The 20114-nt window shown below is 45.6% G+C and overlaps 1 protein-coding gene across 1 annotated transcript in view; it reads left to right on the forward strand.

Moving 5' to 3' along the window:
• The window catches only part of CENPJ (centromere protein J), a 66262-nt gene extending 55999 nt beyond the window's left edge, over positions 1-10263 (forward strand). The window contains exons 16-17 of the mRNA XM_044287859.1: positions 565-685; positions 9910-10263. Of these exons, the coding sequence (XP_044143794.1) occupies positions 565-685; positions 9910-10102 (314 nt within the window). The 3' untranslated portion in view covers positions 10103-10263. The remainder of the gene's footprint in view (positions 1-564; positions 686-9909) is intronic.
• Positions 10264-20114: the final 9851 nt, after the last annotated feature.

Genomic DNA, 20114 nt, shown 5'->3' on the forward strand with positions numbered 1-20114 from the left:
TATTGATGACCCATCTTCAAGATAGTGTAGTGCCTTCGCCTATTTAGTATTAAAGTGAATGGGAGCTGAGCTGCAGTAACCCAGCATGACCACTACATTTTGTTTGGGACTGTACAGCAGCAGATAGGTGGGGGTGTGGGATGTCAGGTCCTCACCGATCGAATATTTGGACATGTTATTAATATCAGGAGCCTGGCAAACCGCTTTAAATATTTCCTACCAAAATGTTGCTGTTATTGAACTTTATAAGATACAGGTTCTGCCTCCTTTAAACTAGTGTTTCGCAAACTCAGCCTGGAAGTAATAATGTACTTTTGAAAAATAAAAAAGGAAAAACTTTTATTAATAGAACCACTTGAATCTGTGTCTGTCATTGGACACATTGGAGGAAAAAGCTGGTACATGGATCACATAGGCATTGTTTCTGTAAAAATAATTACATTCTCCTGTAATTTATTTTCTTACCTAAATAGCTTTGCCTTCTCCAGTTCTTTAATTTGAAATGATCTGTTTGATCCAGAGTATTTAAATTTTTTAATTTTATTTTTTACAATGTATTTTTAGAAAAACATTTTCCTGATGGAAAGAAAGAGATAACATTTCCAGATCAAACAATAAAAAATCTTTACCGTGATGGAAGAGAAGAGAGCATATTCCCCGATGGAACAATCATAACCACTCATCTGTAAGTTAGATGCATTGTTTTCTCCTGTGTTCATAGTCGCTGCCCCGCCCAGTGCTGACCGTAGCTCACGCTTTATGATAAAACTACAAATATTTATATGACAATGCAAACTATGCTCCCAGGGATGTATTCAAGGTTACAGCAGCCCTATATACATATAGCACTCATGCATCACACATAATAACACCGCGTGTTTATCAGTTATCAAAAATGTTACAGAATTTTTTCCCCCCATTTTACATTATGGGGAAATCTCATGTCTACCACGGGGCCCCAACCTGATGACAGCGCATAATAATTTTACAGTGTGCAGATTATAATGTAAGTGAACTGTACTACACACTGCTACATCGTCTACTTCCTAATAAGCAATGGTACCTTCTCTCTGGTTGTCTGTAAGAATATGTTCTGATTACCATTTAGTAAAAATGGCTGCAGGTTTGTATGCTCTTGTGTCATTAGAAGTGGAAATTACATCTTGGTATATAATGTCAGCTCACCCGCAGCATTCCTACCCCTGACGGGTTTACCTGTCATTCCTGTAACTAATAAATATATATATGAGCGAGACCAACCCAACAGTCATGACATGCATGCTGCTGATTTTCTGTAATTCAATCACTTATTGAAAAGGGCATGTTCAAAATAATAGCAGTGTGAAGTTCAATTAGTGAGGTCATTTATTCTTTGAAAAACAGGTGGCAATTATTGCCCTTATTTAAGAAAGGAAGGCATCAAATGTTGTACATGCCGTTTTCAGTGCATTTCTCTCTGAAATTCTGAGGAAAATAGGTCGTTCCAGACATTGTTTTCCCCTGTCCAATCAACTTTTTAATGAAGGTACGCTGTTTCTCTGAACAAAGTCTCACTGTTGAAAAAAAGACGTGCTGAAGAGGTTACAATTTGCCAAAGAGCACATTGACGGCCTAAAGAGACATTTTGTGGACTGATGAAAGTAAGATTGTTCTTTTCCCCTGCACCTCCACAACTGCACTCACAGGAGGGTGTCCCCGCCCCCAGGACAGGAAACAACGTAGAAGCTCAAGATTTAGAAGGCCGCCTCCCCTTACCTATTCAGTTGTTTCCTGTCCTCGGGTATGCGTGGAAGCCTCTCCTGGAGCGCCAGGAACACCTCTTTACCGCTCAGCCTTGTGGTTATCTTTGTATCGCGCCACGATAAGTGGGAGGGCTGGAGCAGGGAGCGACTACCCCGGGGACGCATGGCCTCCCTTACTTACTCCTAGGAGTAAGCCCTGCTTGCAGGCTTCCCCGGGCGTGCGCACGTAGTTCCTAGCTGAGGTTAACTCGTGCAGGATCCAACGCTATTACGTCATCAGGCGAGATTCTTCTTGGGCAAGAGAATCTCGCGATATTGCAGCACTTCTGATGGCGCGGCTTTCAGAATTAAAAGCGGAGAGGAATTTGCACAAGCTGTCCTCTCCTTCTACTTGCAGCCATGCTCACTCCGGTAGATGCTGACATCGCTAAGAAACCTGTGGATCCCACTGCCTTAGCCCAGTAAGCCTCCTCCCTTGAGAAGGGTACATGGTGTTTTTCACTTAACTGTGATTGGGGTGTTGAGCCTACTATTCAGTGTTGTATTTGGCGTTTATGCTTTACCAACCTTTTCCTCTTTATGACCTTGGGTTCAACTGTTTTGGCTTCACTGTGTGCTTTGACACCTAGACCAGGGTGTGGACTAGTCTCCTTATCTCTCCTTTTGGCCCTATAAAAGTTTTATTTTGATCCTTCTAGGGCAGGGAGACCTTCATGCCTAGACCAGCAAGTGGAGACCCAGGCCGCAAAAAGTGCGCCATATGCCGCAAGTCGTTCTCCTCAAAATCCCAAAAACCTTTGTGTCCTAAATGCACAGAGAATGTAGTTACAAAAGAGTCAACTTCCTTCCTTGAAACCATGAGAGCCATGATAAAGGAAGAAGTTAATGCAGTGGTGGACTTAAAGGGGTTGTCCGAGTTATTTTTTTGTTCTATGTTCCTAACTAGGCAAATATAACAACTTTACAATTAACTCGCTTTATCTGCAGTGCCTGGTTTATCAGATTTGACTTAGTCACATGACCTGTGATGTCAGCTTCTCTCCCTGCTCTGATAAAGTTTGTTTACAAGCCTCTAAACGAGACGTAACTGTCCTGGCCACGCCACCCTTCACTGCCCTCTGCTCTCTCCTAGGATTCTTAACCCCTTCAGCTGCACAGACTGGGTAGCTGCAGCAGTGACAATTCTGGCAACAGGAGCTGACAGACTAGAGAGCATTGCACAATAAGGTATTAGCAGTGTCATTATACAGCTGGGACTTGTAGTTCTAGACTTACAAGTTGTTGCTGATTCTCCCAGCACTCCGAGCAGCTCTTGTATCCACTCCCTTAGCAGTGTCATTATACAGCTGGGACTTTCTACACATACAACATGCTGCTGAGTCTCCCAGCAGGCAGACATATCACTCAGGGCAGCACTTGTTTTCCCTCCCTTAGCAGTGTCATTATACAGCTGGTACTTGTAGTTCTATACATACAACATGCTGCTGAGTCTCCCAGCAGGCAGACATGTCACTCAGGGCAGCTCTTGTATAAACTCCCTTAGCAGTGCAGGGGGAGGGGCAGAGATTGTTGTTATTGCAAGTAAACTAAGGGCCAGAAGAGAACCAGGGAAATGAGGAAATAGATATATTTTTTTTGCATAAAACTTGCTTAGCTTAGTCATATATTGCTGCCCATCAGATTTTCAGTGCTATATATATATATATTTTTTTTTTCATAACTCGGACAACCCCTTTAAGTCATGCCACAGTTCCCTGGGCCATCCACCCCTCATAGGTCTCTTGTTTCTGACTCAGCCTTTGATATAGATGCAGGGGAGTTAGTATCCGATCCGGATTCCTCCTCTTCTGATGGCTCTGGAAGAAACAGAAGGGCTTCTAAAAACAATAAGAGCCATCATGAATATTGAAGAGATCAAAGAGACCCATTCCATCCAGGATCAAATGTTTCAGGGTTTAGGTGAGAGAAAGAAAAGATCCTTTCCCCATACATAACCATATTAAAGCCCTTATATCCAGAGAATGGAGGGACCCAGAAAAAATTCCTTCAAAAGAAAATACCCTTTCTCAGAGTCTGACTCTAATCTGTGGGATAAAACACCGAAAGTAGATGCCCCAGTGGCATGTATTTCTAAAAGAACTTCCCTGTCATTAAAGACACGGGTCTCCTAATGGATAAAAAAATGTATTGAAACAATCATGGAAAACAAATACTGCCATTTTTTTGTCCTAGCATAGCATCTACTTGTACAGCTAGAACCTGGTCTGTCTGGCTAGACCAATTAGAGGAACACCTAGCGAGGAAATATTAGCCTCCTTACCCACATAAAAAAAAAAAAAACAAAAAAAACATCAAACTTCTTAGCAGATGCATCAGCGGACTTAGTCAGATTTTCGGCTAGATCTGCCGCTTTGTCTAATGCAACCAGAAGAGCTATCTGGCTTTGTTCATGGTCTGGGGATGCAAGTTCTAAAAACCGCTTGTGCTCAATACCATGTGAGGGAGACAGATTATTCGTCTCGACCCTGGATGATGTTCTTCATAGAGCCTCTGATAAGAAAAAAAGGGTTTTCCACTGGAAAACCGTTACTTTCATAAGAGACGGGCCTTTTTAAAACCAAAAAAGATCTAAGTTGGATCAGAAGAAGAAAGAAGGGTCAAGGAAGTGGCAACCATTCAGGGGCAGAGGAAGAGGATTCCTTTTTAACCCTGAAAATTCCTCCAGCTCCAAGCAATGATTCCATACACCAGGTGGGGGGCAGACTAAAAATTTTTGCTCCCATCTGGGAAAGTATCAGAGCCTCCCCATGGGTGGTAAATACTCTAAAACAAGGCCTAAAACTAGAGTTTCTATCTTATCCCCCAGACCAATTCTTGGTAAACAAAAAAATAGCCTTAGAAGATAAAGCAAGCCTGTCTGGAATCAGAGTTACTATCCCTGGTACACAAAAATGTAATCCAGCCGGTTCCAAAAGATCAACAGGGAAAAGGGTATTATTCTCCAGTATTCCTTATACAAAAAACGATCGGAATCATTCCGTTTAATAATAAATTTAAAGTCCTTAAACAAATCTATCATCTACAAAAGATTCAAGATGGAATCAATAAAATCAACAATAAACGTTCTCCCACAGGACTGCTTTATGGCGACCTTAGATCTTCAGGATGCATACTATCACGTCCCAATATACAGCCACCACCAAAAATTTCTGAGAATCGCTGTCTTCATAAAGGATCAACTATGCCATTTCCAATTCGCAGCCCTCCCATTCGGGCTCTCTTCTGCCCTGAGAGTATTCTCAAAAATTATGTCTGAGGTAACAAAATGCCTACACTTACAGGGTATCCAAATAATTCCATATTTGGACGACTTTCTGATTGCCTCAGAATCACAGGAAATTCTACAGTCCCACCGTGGGTTGGGTGATAAATTTCAAAAAGTCAGACTTGGTTCCAGACCAGAAAAAAATCTTTTTGGGAGTACTCCTAGACTCCGGTCATCTGATGTCTTTTCTTCCCCATGAAAAACAGAAATGTCTTCAGAAAGTTTCACAATTCTGCAGCCAGAAGACCTCCTCCATAAGGAACATTATGGCCATCCTAGGTCTCCTGACCGCGACAATCCCGTCAGTCAGATGGGCCCAAAGCCACACCAGGATCCTCCAATCGTTCCTTCTGTTCTCCTGGGACGGCACCAACTTATGCTGGACAAACGTGTCTTCATTCCCAGGTCAGTAAAGAAATCCCTGAGAATACAAAAAACATCTGCAAACGGGGGTGTATTGGCGTCAAGAAAGACAGATTGTTACCACGGATGCCAGCAGGTCAGGGTGGGAGGGAGGGTGGGTGGGGGTCAGTCAGAAGGGAGAATAGTTCAAGGTACTTGGGGAGAAGACATGGAAGACGCTTCATCCAACCTAATGGAACTTACAGCCATTTACCATGTCATAGTCTTCCTTCATCTCCAAAAGATATAAAGGTATTCTCAGACAATACCATGGCAGTCGCCTATTTAAACAAGCAGGGAGGAACCAGAAGTCGTTCCTTAGCAGCTGTGGCAAGAAACATCTTTCTTTGGGCGGAGAAAAACATCACCTCTCTATCGGCAATACATGTCAGAGGAGAAGAAAATACAATAGCCGATTTCCTCAGTCGCTAGACATTAAGAGAAGGAGAATGGTCTCTGAATCACCAGATTTTTCAACAGATCTGCAAAAGATGGGGAGTTCCAGACTTAGACCTTTTTTGCCACGAAAAACAACAGACAGACCATGAGGTTTTGTTCCCTGTCCCGACGGGATCAGCTACTATGGGTGGATGCGCTTTCCCAGCCATGGCCGAAGTCTCTTCTTTATTGATTCCCTCCCTTCAGTTTGATCCCAAAGTCACTGATGAAGATAGAGGAGGAAAGGGCCGATGTAATATTCATTGCTCCCTTCTGGCCAAGAAGATCGTGGTTTCCACTCCTACTTAGACTATCGGCAGGAATATTCTGGACTCTCCCGTCATCACCAGACCTTCTCCACCAAGGGCCGATACATCATCCCAAAGTAAGCCAACTAAATTTGACAGCCTGGAGACTGAACGCCTCACTTTAAAAAAGACAGGCCTATCTGATGCCGTAATCTCCACATTAATGTTAAGTCGAAAACCCATAACATCAAAAAATCTACCTAAGAACCTGGAACACTTTCCTATCCTTCTCTGGTAATGTCGTTTCCTCAGAAATTCCAAAAATTCAACTTATTTTACAGGAAGGACTGGATAAAGGCCTACGACCTGCAACACTTAAGGTACAGGTATCAGCCTTAAGCGCGTTTTTAGACATAAAGCTTGCTGATGCTTCATTATCGCTTTTTGAAACGTGCTATGAGAAGTATGCCCATCTCCCAGTCGATCTTGGGATCTTAACCTGGTTCTTTCGGTCCTGATGTAACCTCCGTTTGAAACCTGTTGAAAAATCTTTCTCTTAAACTTCTTACCTTGAAGACTGTTTTTCTAGTCGCTATTACAACTGCCAGAAGAGTGGGGGAGATAAAAGCCTTTTCCTGCAAACCTCCATCTGTTATTTCTAGAAGATCGCATAGGTACTCGGACACTGCCCTTCTTTTCTTCCAAAGATCATTTCCAGGTTTCACTGCGAACAAGAAGTCTCATTACCTTCCTTCATCTCCATCCTCAGAAAAGGAAAAAAAGTACCATAATCTGGACGTCAGAAGAAGCGTTTTATCCTACCTTGATGTCCAAAGGACGAGCAGCCAGCAAATCCTCCATTGCAAGATGGATAAGAAATTTATTAGCTCTGCCTATATTCAAAAGGATCTTGTTCCTCTAGCCAGTATAAGGGCTCACTCTACTAGAGCGATATCATCCTCATGGGCGGAATCTGCATCCGTCTCATTGGATCAAATTTGCAAGGCAGCCACATGGGCCAACCCTATGACTTTCGTCAATCGTTATAAGATAGATATCCATAACAAACAAGAATTGTCCTTTGGCTGTAGTTCTTTCTGCTGCTGTGGGCTGGAATACCTGGTCACAAGGGCCAGAAGGTGGTGACTCCGAGCAACACAGATGTCCAGCAGTTCTCAGAAACAGCAGTTATACAACTAATTATTAGTGAAGTGATTCAAAGGAAAGCAAAATCTTCAAACATTTTTCAGTTTTTATAGTGAATGTTTGAGTTTGTAAAGAATACACACTGCTATTTTTTTTTTTGAACAGTTTAATATTTACTTTTCTTCAAAGTTTTGATTTGGAATAGAATGTGTAGTGTTCCCAATGCATTTGTGTGTATGGAAATAAAAGCTATTAGAAGGATTTTGAGCTTTATTCACTTTTTTAAACACAATATTTTGAACACAACTGTATATAATAGTGGGAAAGGGGATCAAAACAGGTGCAATGCAAAAGTGGAGGTTTCCCGTAGCATCTAATCAGATTCCATTTTTGTTCAAAGTTCTGTCCTATGGATAGAGGATAACCATCGGTGGGGGTTCGACACTGGAACCCCTATGTTTTTTTCACAGGAATGGGGATCCCATTTGCATGAATGAATGGAACAGGTCCCACATGACAATGCCACTCAATATCTATAAGGCTACAGACAGGTAGACATAGTACTATGTTTCTTTGGCAGTCCTATACAGAATGAATAGAGTAACAGCAGTCATGTGCTACTCTGACACTCCATTCTTTTGAGGTAATGGAGCCCTTGTTCTCTTGAATGTCCCTATGATCAGGCCCCTACTGTTCAGAAATTTTCATAGATAAGGGACAACTTAGCACATCTGCATTCCCATATATTATTTTTGATCAAATGTAGATCCATTTCATTGTCTAGAGCAGGGATGCTCAACCTGCGGCCCTCCCAGCATGCCCTAATAGCTGTAGGCTGTCCAGGCATGCTGGGAGTTGTAGTTTTGCAACAGCGGGAGGGCCACAGGTTGGGCATCCCTGGTCGTCTACAGGAAAATAAAAGGGCACTCCCTCGTACATTAGGGTCAATGGACAGAGATAGCGTTTTGTGGGCTCAGGCTTAACTCTGGTATAATGGCACAGCTGCTCCAGTTTTGGGACGTCCACTTCCAGCTTATGTTAAACACGTATCAGTGTTTCCAGTGTCTTCACAAGACTGGTGCTGTGTGTATTAATGAGGGGCTTATTTCAGTAGCCAAACCAGCCTCCTTCTTTATTGCATCAGGACACTGTCCTGTGTCATACACAAGCTAGAAATAGACCTGCCGAGATGGCACTTGCATCTGGAAATCAGGTCATCTTTATTATTTTTGTAAGAGGTATGTGTTCTAGATTATACATTACCAGAAAATGAAAGAGAACACCTGGAAACCTTAATGCAATTAACTAAGTATAAACTTAATAGCGCTTTGTCAATGTTTGTATAACCAAGGTGGTGCACACTTTATTTTGGGTTCTGCAGAAGGGTATGTGTTGAGGCATCTCCTCTTGCTATGTTCCAGGCTGCCACTCAGGCATGGTGTCAGGCATACAGATTCTGTATCTCTTCCTGTGGTATGTCTTCAACTTGGACCCGAAGTTCAGTCAAGGTGGTTGTTGGTTGCTGTGCATGGGGTGTCTCTGGATTTGGGCCTAGATGTTCTCTATGGGGGAGAGGTTTGGCAATCGAGCTGGATCCCCTGAAAAGCACATTGTGTAGAGTAGGGCTGCAGCTATTGACAATTTTTTGTAATGGAGTATTCTATCGATTAATCGAGTACTTTAATAACAAAAAACTAATTAAGAGAACATTTTTTTTTTTCTTTATAAAACTCATCATCCCCCTGTGCCACAATCTCCCCCTCCTAGCGATAAAATACTTGCCTCTCCTGTAAGGGTGCTGCTCCACAGCTCCTCCATCTTTTTATCCACACGCTGCACTGTCAGGATACTGTTCGGTGCGGTACCGGCCGGTGGGTGACCACAGAGCGGTAAGTAAAAGCATTGAGGTTTTTTTTTTATTACTCTATTCAATCAAGCAATGGTTTCAGCCCTAGTGTAGAGTGGGCAGTGTGTGGACAAGCATTATCTTGTTTGAACACCACATCTCCTACCAGATATTTTTTTTTTAAAGCAGAACTGGTTCTATGATATCCTGGCTCTACCAAAGGCTGGTCAATGTTCTCTCCACAAATACCAGACAGGAGCAGCCATGGTAGCTAGTAGCACCCCCCCCCACACCATGACCCCTGGTGTGGGTGCTGTGAGCTCTCACGCAAGCTCTGTTGCAGCCATCAATGGTAAATAATGGTGTTCAGTGATGAAAACAGGTTCTGCCTTGGTACTAATGATGGCCATCACAGGAGGGCTTGTGTGCATACTGCCATCAAAAGCTGCTGGCCTTTGTTGTTCTGACTGCAGCAGGGACACGCCTGTATACAACATGTGACAGCTGAAGCCAATCAATGGTCTTGTATACCACTAAAGCCTACAACTGGTTGCAGAGGTCACATGTTTCCTATATGGGAAATTCATCTTGTATGTTACCCACCACATTATTTGCTTAGCTTTGTAAAAGTCTTCAGACTAGAAAAGACATTTCCTCATGCCCATCGTGTTGTTCGGTATTGCAGTAATATATCCATTTCCTGCACACTCTTGTGTCCCTCCTCCTCTTAATTCAATTTTTTTTTATTTTCTTATACTTCAGAGATGGGACCAAAGTAATAGAATTTGACAATGGACAGCGAGAATTGCACACAGCTCAGTTTAAAAGGCGGGAATACCCAGACGGTACAGTCAAAACTGTGTACACCAACGGTCAACAGGAAACCAAGTATGCCTCAGGGAGAGTCAGGGTTAAAGACAAAGACGGCAACATTATCATGGACACTAAGCTGTGAAGGATTGTTATGTCTGCACTCAGCATGTATATAAGTTTTGTAAAAGCAGAATGTCACACTGTACTTACTGTATATACGAGCTGTACATAAGCATTTTATTTTTTTAATGAATGTCTGTAAAATACAATTCTTAATATAATAAAACAAGATTTGAAGTGTGACTGTCAATTACACAAATGATCTAGAACTGCACAGGCTGAATGATGCTGGGAGGCTCTTGCTTGGTAAGTGTAGAAGGTCTCCAGTGTAGGAAGGGTCTGAACAAATCTCCACCCAGGATTTTAATAAGGAGCAATAAAAAGCAGTGGTCAGATGCACCAAGTTTGTGCTAAAGTTTTCTGCCATAAAACTGTCATGGATTTTAGGCAAAGTACTGTTTAAGACTACTTTCACACTAGCGTTTCTATTTTCCGGTATTGAGATCAGTCATGGAATCTCAATACCGGGGGGAAAAAAAAACTTCAGTTTTGTCCCCATTCATTGTCAATGGGGAGAAAACAAATGAACGGAATGCTCCAAAATGCATTCCGTTGCGTTCCCATACTTGAGAGCAAACAGCAGCATGCTGCGGTTTTCTTTCCGTCATGAGATGCGGAGCAAGACTGATCGGGCGTGACTAACAATGCAAGTCAACGGGGGGCAGATCCGCTTAACTGACAATAGAAAACTGATCCGTCCCCCATTGACTTTCAATGGAATTCATGACTGATCCGTCTTGGCTATGTTACAGATAATACAATCATCTGCATCCATTATGAACAGATCGGTTGTATTATCAGTAACAGAAGCTTTGGCCGGATCCAGCAAAACACTAGTGTGAAAGTAGCTTAAAGCCACCCTTGCCACTGTGGTTTACTGGAGTAATATTTCTACACAGAAGTACAAGTTTTAAAGGGAACCCGTCACCAGGATTTTGTGTATAGAGCTGAGGACATGGGCTGCTAGCACATCTACAATACCCAGTCCCCATAGCTCTGTGTGCTTCTATTGTGTAAATAAACCGATTTGATACATATGCAAATTAACCTGAGATGAGTCCTGTCCCTGACTCATCTCACATACAGGACTCATCTCAGGTTAATTTGCATATGTATCAAATCGGTTTATTTACACAATAAAAGCACACAGAGCTATGGGGACTGGGTATTGCGGATGTGCTACCGGCCATCTAGCAACCCATGTCCTCAGCTCTATACACAAAATCCTGGTGACTGGTTCCCTTTAACGATGTGTCAAACTTAACATTGTGTGGCTTTTGATAGACTTTGGAGTTTAAGAAAAGTGTGCAAAATTTAAGCAAAAATGACTAAGTCCCATCTTGATGCATTCCCATTACATTTTTCTGTAGTGGCAATTGAAGACTTTTTTTTATTGCAGCATGCTCTAAAGCACCCTAAATGCTGCAATTTGTACCAAAGTTGGTATTCATCTCTCTTTTATATTCCAAAAAGAGCAGTATGCAAGATTTCTGATCAATTCAGCTGGCTCTAGTAAATAGTATACTGATGGAGGAAATTGGTTCATAATTCATTACTTATTTCTTCACCATAAAAAGATACACTACCTCTTCAGTGATCCTGCAGAGTAACAGTTAGGGCCCTTATGGGAATCATGCTCCATGTGAGATTGTGCAAACTAGACTACAGAAGCGCACGGCATTATCATGATTTATAATGCTGTGTGTCTCTGCCTGAGCTTTCTGTAACTGAATCATACTGTTAAAGCGGTCACTGTAATTCAGTTACAGAAAGGTCAGGCAGAGGCACACAGCATTATCAATCATGATAATGCCGTGGTCTAGACTGCACAATCTCTCACACTGAGCGCGATTCCTGCAAAGGACACGCTTGTGTTAAAGAGCCCTAACTGGAAGGAAAATAAAACAAATCTAAACGACAAGGGACTAAAGGCTATACTAATGCATGAGAAATATATACAAATTACTTGTATTTTTCTTTTGAGGGACAGATTTATTCAGTTGGAAGGCCAAAGGTAAGGAAGAGTAAGGCCTCTTGCCCACAAACATAAGGGCTCCTTGCCCGTGCTGTGAACCACAAATTGCAGTCTTCAATGCACGGGCACCGACCGTGGGGCAGCTGCATGCGGATCGCAGAGCCATTCACTTGAATGGGATCCGCGATCAGTCTGTTCCGCAAAAAGATAGAACTTGTTCTATCTTTTTGTGGAACTGACCACCACAGAAGCACTCCGTAGTGCTTCCGTTCCGTATCTCCGGATTTGTGGACCCATTCACGTGAATGGGTCTACATCCGTGATGAGGAATGCACACGGCTGGTGACCCGTGTATTGTGGAACTGCCGCATGCGGGCCGCAGCATGGGCACGGTGCCCTTACATTTGTGGGCAAGAGGCCTAACTATGAACAATCATATTTAATGAGGGTTGTTCTGGTTTAGAAAAAATGGTACCCATCTTTCCAGAAACAGTGCCACCACAAAAATATAAAGTCCAAAAAATGCAAACAAAACTATCTTTTTTTCCTCTTTGCATCAGATATCACAATTACAGACCATGAAAAGAAGACTAGAAAAGCAGTGCATTCCTCGCCTTCTAATACTGCTTGTGAGTCAGGAAGGTTTAGGCTGCATACTTTGTCTATGCAGTGAGCATGGCCACTCTATCGGAAAGAATATCCCAGTACTAGATACATTTGTTAACAGTGGTAACCATAGTACCAGTGTTTAAACAGCCAATTGTGTCTCTTACAGCTCTACATGCAGTCACTCAACTTTTCTAGACAGCTGAATAGGTAATCTGCCAAGTTATGCAGCGATAATACCACCCATCACTGGTTGGGATAATACTGGGCAGCATCTGGAGTTATACTGTATTATACTTAGTTGATTGATGTAGTGTATACAAAATGTATTTGCCAAGTGTGGCCTCTATTACATCACTGCAGAGGTTGTTACCCAGCTTTCCCATACTGCTGCATTCCAAATTTGCCTAGTTATGTAGTTATAAATCCCTTCATATACAGGTCCTTCTCAAAGAATTAGCATATTGTGATAAAGTTCATTATTTTCTGTAATGTACTGATAAACATTAGACTTTCATATATTTTAGATTTATTACACACAACTGAAGTAGTTCAAGCCTTTTATTGTTTTAATATTGATGATTTTGGCATACAGCTCATGAAAACCCCAAATTCCTATCTCAAAAAATTAGCATATCATGAAAAGGTTCTCTAAACGAGCTATTAACCTAATCATCTGAATCAACTAATTAACTCTAAACACCTGCAAAAGATTCCTGAGGCTTTTAAAAACTCCCAGCCTGGTTCATTACTCAAAACCGCAATCATGGGTAAGACTGCCGACCTGACTGCTGTCCAGAAGGCCATCATTGACACCCTCAAGCAAGAGGGTAAGACACAGAAAGAAATTTCTGAACGAATAGGCTGTTCCCAGAGTGCTGTATCAAGGCACCTCAGTGGGAAGGAAAAAGTGTGGCAGAAAACGCTGCACAACGAGAAGAGGTGACCGGACCCTGAGGAAGATTGTGGAGAAGGACCGATTCCAGACCTTGGGGGACCTGCGGAAGCAGTGGACTGAGTCTGGAGTAGAAACATCCAGAGCCACCGTGTACAGGCGTGTGCAGGAAATGGGCTACAGGTGCCGCATTCCCCAGGTCAAGCCACTTTTGAACCAGAAACAGCGGCAGAAGCGCCTGACCTGGGCTACAGAGAAGCAGTACTGGACTGTTGCTCAGTGGTCCAAAGTACTTCGGAAATCAAGGTGCCAGAGTCTGGAGGAAGACTGGGGAGAGGGAAATGCCAAAATGCCTGAAGTCCAGTGTCAAGTACCCACAGTCAGTGATGGTCTGGGGTGCCATGTCAGCTGCTGGTGTTGGTCCACTGTGTTTTATCAAGGGCAGGGTCAATGCAGCTAGCTAGCAGGAGATTTTGGAGCACTTCATGCTTCCATCTGCTGAAAAGCTTTATGGAGATGAAGATGTCATTTTTCAGCACGACCTGGCACCTGCTCACAGTGCCAAAACCACTGGTAAATGGTTTACTGACCATGGTATTACTGTGCTCAATTGGCCTGCCAACTCTCCTGACCTGAACCCCATAGAGAATCTGTGGGATATTGGGAAGAGAAAGTTGAGAGACGCAAGACCCAACACTCTGGATGAGCTTAAGGCCGCTATCGAAGCATCCTGGGCCTCCATAACACCTCAGCAGTGCCACAGGCTGATTGCCTCCATGCCACGCCGCATTAAAGCAGTCATTTCTGCAAAAGGATTCCCGACCAAGTATTGAGTGCATAACTGAACATAATTATTCGAAGGTTGACTTTTTTTGTATTAAAAACACTTTTCTTTTATTGGTCGGATGAAATATGCTAAATTTTTTAGATAGGAATTTTGGGTTTTCATGAGCTGTATGCCAAAATTATCAATATTAAAACAATAAAAGGCTTGAACTACTTCAGTTGTGTGTAATGAATCTAAAATATATGAAAGTCTAATGTTTATCAGTACATTACAGAAAATAATGAACTTTATCACAATATGCTAATTTTTTTAGATGGACGTGTAGCTAGATCAACTTGTCGTTCAGGGTCCTGAGAAAGCTGAAAAGACAACACAATACAGTTGCATTGCTGACAATTATTTTGCCCTGGTCCCATATTGTATATAACCTAATGCCCTACAGATATTGCTACCCAGCTTTCCCATACTACAGAATGCCAGATCAGTCTAGGTATGAATTAAGTCTCCAGTAGAACACCTAGCTGGATTTGCTAGTCAGGAGCCTGGAAGAGCAAAGTAAGATTCCCAGTGACAAATCCTTCATACTGTGACATAACTAGACAGATGTAACATTCCGGGTCCCAGGAGAGTTGAGTAACAAATTACATGGACCTGTAATAGGGACTGCTAAATACAAAAATACTAAGACTACATAAATTCCTTCACTCACAAATGGTGCCATAGCTAAGCAGATTTACCTTTCATGGAAAAAGCAGTGCTGCAAGCATATACAGCTGTAATCGACACCGCAGAATATGAAATATACAGGAAAAAAACCCATCCCTACTCCTAAACAATGCCAGTTAGGCAGATTTGCCTTTCAGGAATCTAGTAAAACTGGATGACCTGAACAACATAAGAGTTTCATTAACTGGACACTGTGTACAACTCCACAAGATTTGTAATCCAGCCGATTACACTAATGAATGTCAAATTTCCATCTCTCGCCCTGGATGTCTATTGGAGAGAGGCCTTGTTCACATTTCTGTGTCAGTGTCACATGCATGAAAAAAAGCATACGCGTATCATCTGTAAAGGATCTGTGGTTGGTCCATGTGTCATCCATAATTTACCGACGTTGCTCAGCTGAAAATTATTTTCCAAAGAATCTCCTATTATTGTTCAGGGAAAACACGGATGTGCGTCAGTGATTTTCACGGACACATAGACTTCAGGGGGGGGGGGGGCTTGGTCCGCACCACGGATCAAAGTAGTGCATGTCCCAGTGTTTTGTTTTTTTAATGACCCACAGTAAATAAAAAAAAAAAATAAAATACTGAAATGTAAGCAGACATTTAAATCCATGGGTATGTGTGCTGTCCGCAGAAAATGTGGACGGCGCACGTCAGTGAAAAATGGAAATATGAACGAGGCCTGAATGTGTATTAAGTGACACCCCTTTCCTGAACTTGGTTTGGTGTTAGAGATGACAGCATGTTTTCAGCAAAAGATGGACGTCCTGGAGGTGAAGGAGGCTTTTGTGACTGCAGGATATCTGATAAAACGAGATTTTTGTGAACTCACCTTGTAAAATCTCTTTCTCGCTTTATTCATTGGGGGACACAGGACCATGGGTATAGCTTGCTGCTGCCACTAGGAGGCGACACTAGGCTGAAAGCAGTTTGCTCCTCCCCTGCAGGCTATACCCCCTCCAGCCTGGAGAGAGCATATCAGTTTGTGCTTCAGCAGTAGGAGAAACATACCGAAACAAAACAAAAAACAGGAAGACCACAGTCCAACCGAACAACCGAACCGGACCTCAGTCCCAACCGGCAACTTGGACCACTGGTCTCAGTAGAAACCAACAACAATGGGTGGGTGCTGTGTCCCCCAATGAATAAAGCGAGAAAGAGATTTTACAAGGTGAGTTCACAAAAATCTCGTTTTCTCGCTCATATCATTGGGGGACACAGGACCATGGGACGTCCTAAAGCAGTCCCCGGGGTGGGAAACCACTGACATCACATCCCACAGGTGAGACACTACACTGCGGCCTGTAAGATCCTACGGCCAAGAGCAGCATCCGCCGATGCGAACGAATGCACCTTGTAAAACTTGGTGAAGGTGTGCAACGAAGACCAAGTTGCTGCCTTACACAGTTGAGACGCCGAAGCGTGGTGAAAGTGTGCCCAAGAAGCCCCGACCGCCCTGGTCGAGTGAGCCGTGATACCAGGTGGAGGAACCCTGCCCTTGGAGCGGTAGGCCTCGTGGATGGCCAATCTAATCCACCGCGCAATCGCCACCTTGGATGCCGCCAAACCTTTACGAGGACCCTCCGGAACAGGGAGTCCGCTCGCCTAAAGGAGGCCACCGCGGCCAGGTAGATCCGTAAGGCCCGCACCACATCCAAACGATGAAGCGCCACCTCTCTAGGATGGGAAGGCTTAGGACAAAGCGACGGGAGGACAATGTCCTCATTGACATGGAACGCCGACACCACCTTCGGCAGAAACGACGGCACCGTCCAGAGCACCACCTTATCCTGATGGAACACCAAGAAGGGCTCCTTGCACGACAGTGCCGCCAGTTCCGACACCCGACGTATGGACGTAATGGCAACTAGAAATGCGACCTTCCATGACAACAGGCGAAGGGAGACCTCTCGCAAGGGTTCAAACGGCTCGGACTGAAGTGCCACCAGCACCAAATTCAGATCCCAGGAATGCAACGGTGGCCGATATGGAACCGTGGTGTGCGCAACCCCCTGCATGAAAGTCTTGACCGGGCCCAGCCCCGCCAGCGTACGCTGGAAAAAAATGGAAAGGGCCGAAACCTGTCCTTTCAACGAACTCAGGGCCAGACCCAGCTCCAAACCCGCCTGAAGAAAAGCCAACACCGTAGGGAGGGAAAACCTCCTAGAGGGGAGGTCCCTGTCCTCGCAGAATTTCAGGAACGACTTCCACGTACGATAGTAGATCTTCGCGGAGGGCTTCCGAGCCCGAATCATCGTGCGAACGACCACATCCGAGAAACCCCTTTTCTTCAGCAGGAAGGTTTCAATAGCCACGCCGTCAAACGCAGCGTATGTAAACCCTGGTGGAAGACCGGGCCCTGTGAGAGCAGGTCGGGCCTGAGTGGAAGAGGCCACGGCGCGTCCCCCAGGAGCAGAACGAGCTCCGAGTACACCCTCCATCCTGATTCTGCGAAGAATCCGCGGTAGGAGCGGCAGCGGCGGGAACACGTACAGAAAACTGAAGTCGTCCCACGGTGCCACGAGTGCGTCCACATCGTAGGCCATCGGATCCCTTGCGCGAGACAGGAAGCACGGGAGTTTGTGGTTCAACCGAGATGCCATTAGGTCCACTTCCGGGCGACCCCACCGGAGACAAAGGTCCTCGAACACCTCCGGGTGGAGAGCCCACTCCCCAGAGTCCACCGTCGTACGGCTGAGGAAATCCGCCGTCCAATTGTCCACACCCGGGATGAAGATCGCCGATACCACTGGGACATGGGCTTCCGCCCACTGCAGAATCCTCGCGGCCTCGTCCATCACCGCTCCGCTGCGCGTCCCCCCCTGGTGATTGATGTAGGCAACCGCTGTGGCGTTGTCCGACTGTATCCTGACCGGACGGCCCCGCAACTCGTTGGTCCAATGGCAAAGGGAGAGGTAGATGGCCCGGAGCTCCAGGATATTGATGGGCAGTTTGGACTCCGACAGAGACCAGACTCCTTGGGCTGTCCGAGTACCGAAGACCCCTCCCCAACCACGGAGGCTGGCGTCGGTCGTAATCACGGTCCATGACACTGGCAGGAACGACTTCCCTGACGACAGGTGGTCCGGAACCAACCACCAGGCGAGAGCCTCGCGAACAGGCTGAGACAGCGAGATCCTGAGGTCCAGTGAATCCCGGGACTTGTCCCAGGAGGACAGGATGAGCCGCTGAAACTCCCTGGTGTGGAACTGGGCGAACGGTACCGCCTCGAATGAGGCCACCATCATCCCCAGAACTCGCATGCAGTTGCGAATCGATACCTTGCGACGCCGGGTGAGCAGGACCACCGCATTCTGAATGCCCGATCTCTTGTCCAGAGGGAGACGCACCACGGCAGTCCCGGAATCCAGAGTCATACCCAGGAACCTGATCCGAGTGGTCGGAGACAGGCATGACTTCCTTCGGTTGAGAATCCAACCAAAGAGAGCGAGCGTGCTCATCGTAATCCGAAGGCTGTCTGCGCATTGCGACGCTGACGGGGCTTTGACTAAGATGTCGTCCAGGTATGGGAGAAGGGTAATGCCTCTGGACCGCAGAATCCCCAGAAGGGGTGCCAGAACCTTCGTGAACACCCGCGGGGCCGTCGCCAGACCGAATGGCAGAGCGACGAACTGGAAGTGATCCGACTGGATGGCAAATCGGAGGAAACGTTGGTGCGTGGTAGCGATAGGTATGTGGAGATACGCATCTTGCACGTCCAAAGATGCCATGTGCTCCCCCTGCACCAATGAGGCCACAACGGAACGAAGAGATTCCATCCTGAACCTCTGAACCCGTAGATAGCGGTTCAGAAGTTTGAGGTCCAGCACCGGTCTCACATCGCCCTCCTTCTTGGGGACCACAAACAGGTTGGAATAAAAACCTGTGAAACGCTCTTCCGGAGGCACCGGGGAAATCACCCCCCGCAGAAGTAAGGACTGGACGGCGTTCAAGAAAGCCGCGGCCCGGACGGGATCCCTGGGAGGCTGGGAAAGGAAGAAACGGTTGGGGGGGAAGGGACCTGAATTCTATTTTGTAGCCCGAAGAAACTACCTCGAGCGCCCACGCGTCCGGAATGTGGGCGTGCCAAATGTCCTGGAACAGGAGAAGACGCCCCCCCACCTGAGCGGGTGGGGACAAACCTTCATGCGGAAGGCTGCTTACTTGGCGCTGTGCGAGGTTGCTGGGCACGCGGACGCCAGGCCTGCTGGGGCTTAAAGGACGGGCCTTTCCGCCGATCCTGGTTGGGTGTTCCCGCCGCGGAGGTGGGAACTGAACGGGTGCCCGAGAAACGGCGAAAGGACTGGAAGCGCGAAGACGCCGACCTGGACTGAAAGGGCCGCTTCGCTTTGGGTTGGGGCAGATGGGTGCTTTTCCCACCTGTAGCTTCTGAGACATCCAGTTTCGGCCCAAAAAGCCGAGCCCCAGAAAACGGAAGCTTTAAGAGAGAGCGTTTAGAGGAAGAATCAGCCTTCCAGGCCTTGAGCCATAGCTCCCGGCGGACCGAAGTGGCGAGGGCTGAGGCACGGGCAACCATCGACCCAGCATCCAGTGCCGCTTCACAGATATATTTCCCTGCATGGGAAATTTGGAGCGCAGACAACTCGAGTTCAGCAGGCGGGAGGTTGGACAAAATGTCCTGACTCAACCGGAGGGACCACTCCGAAACCGCCTTGGCTACCCAGGCGGATGCGAAAATCGGACGCAGTGCCGAACCGCTCGCCGTAAAGATTGACTTGGAGAGCGACTCAACGCGACGGTCCACCGGATCCTGGAGCGAAGAGCCATCCGCTACCGGAATGGTTGTAGATTTCGCCAGGCGAGCCACCGGCGGGTCCACCTTCGGCGAGGAGGACCATAGTTCCACGGTCTCGCGTGGAAAGGGGTAGAGAAGGTCTAGACGTTTTGGGATAACAAAACGCAAACCCGGCTGGTCCCAAGCCTTGTTAACCACAATAGAAAAATCTTCGTGTAACGGGAACGCCTTGGGGGTCTGTTTCGCACGCAGAAACGACACCCCTTGTTGGCTAGTGGAGGGAA

Source organism: Bufo gargarizans, chromosome 3, assembly GCF_014858855.1.
Source record: "Bufo gargarizans isolate SCDJY-AF-19 chromosome 3, ASM1485885v1, whole genome shotgun sequence".
Classification (NCBI taxonomy): Eukaryota; Metazoa; Chordata; class Amphibia; order Anura; family Bufonidae; genus Bufo; species Bufo gargarizans.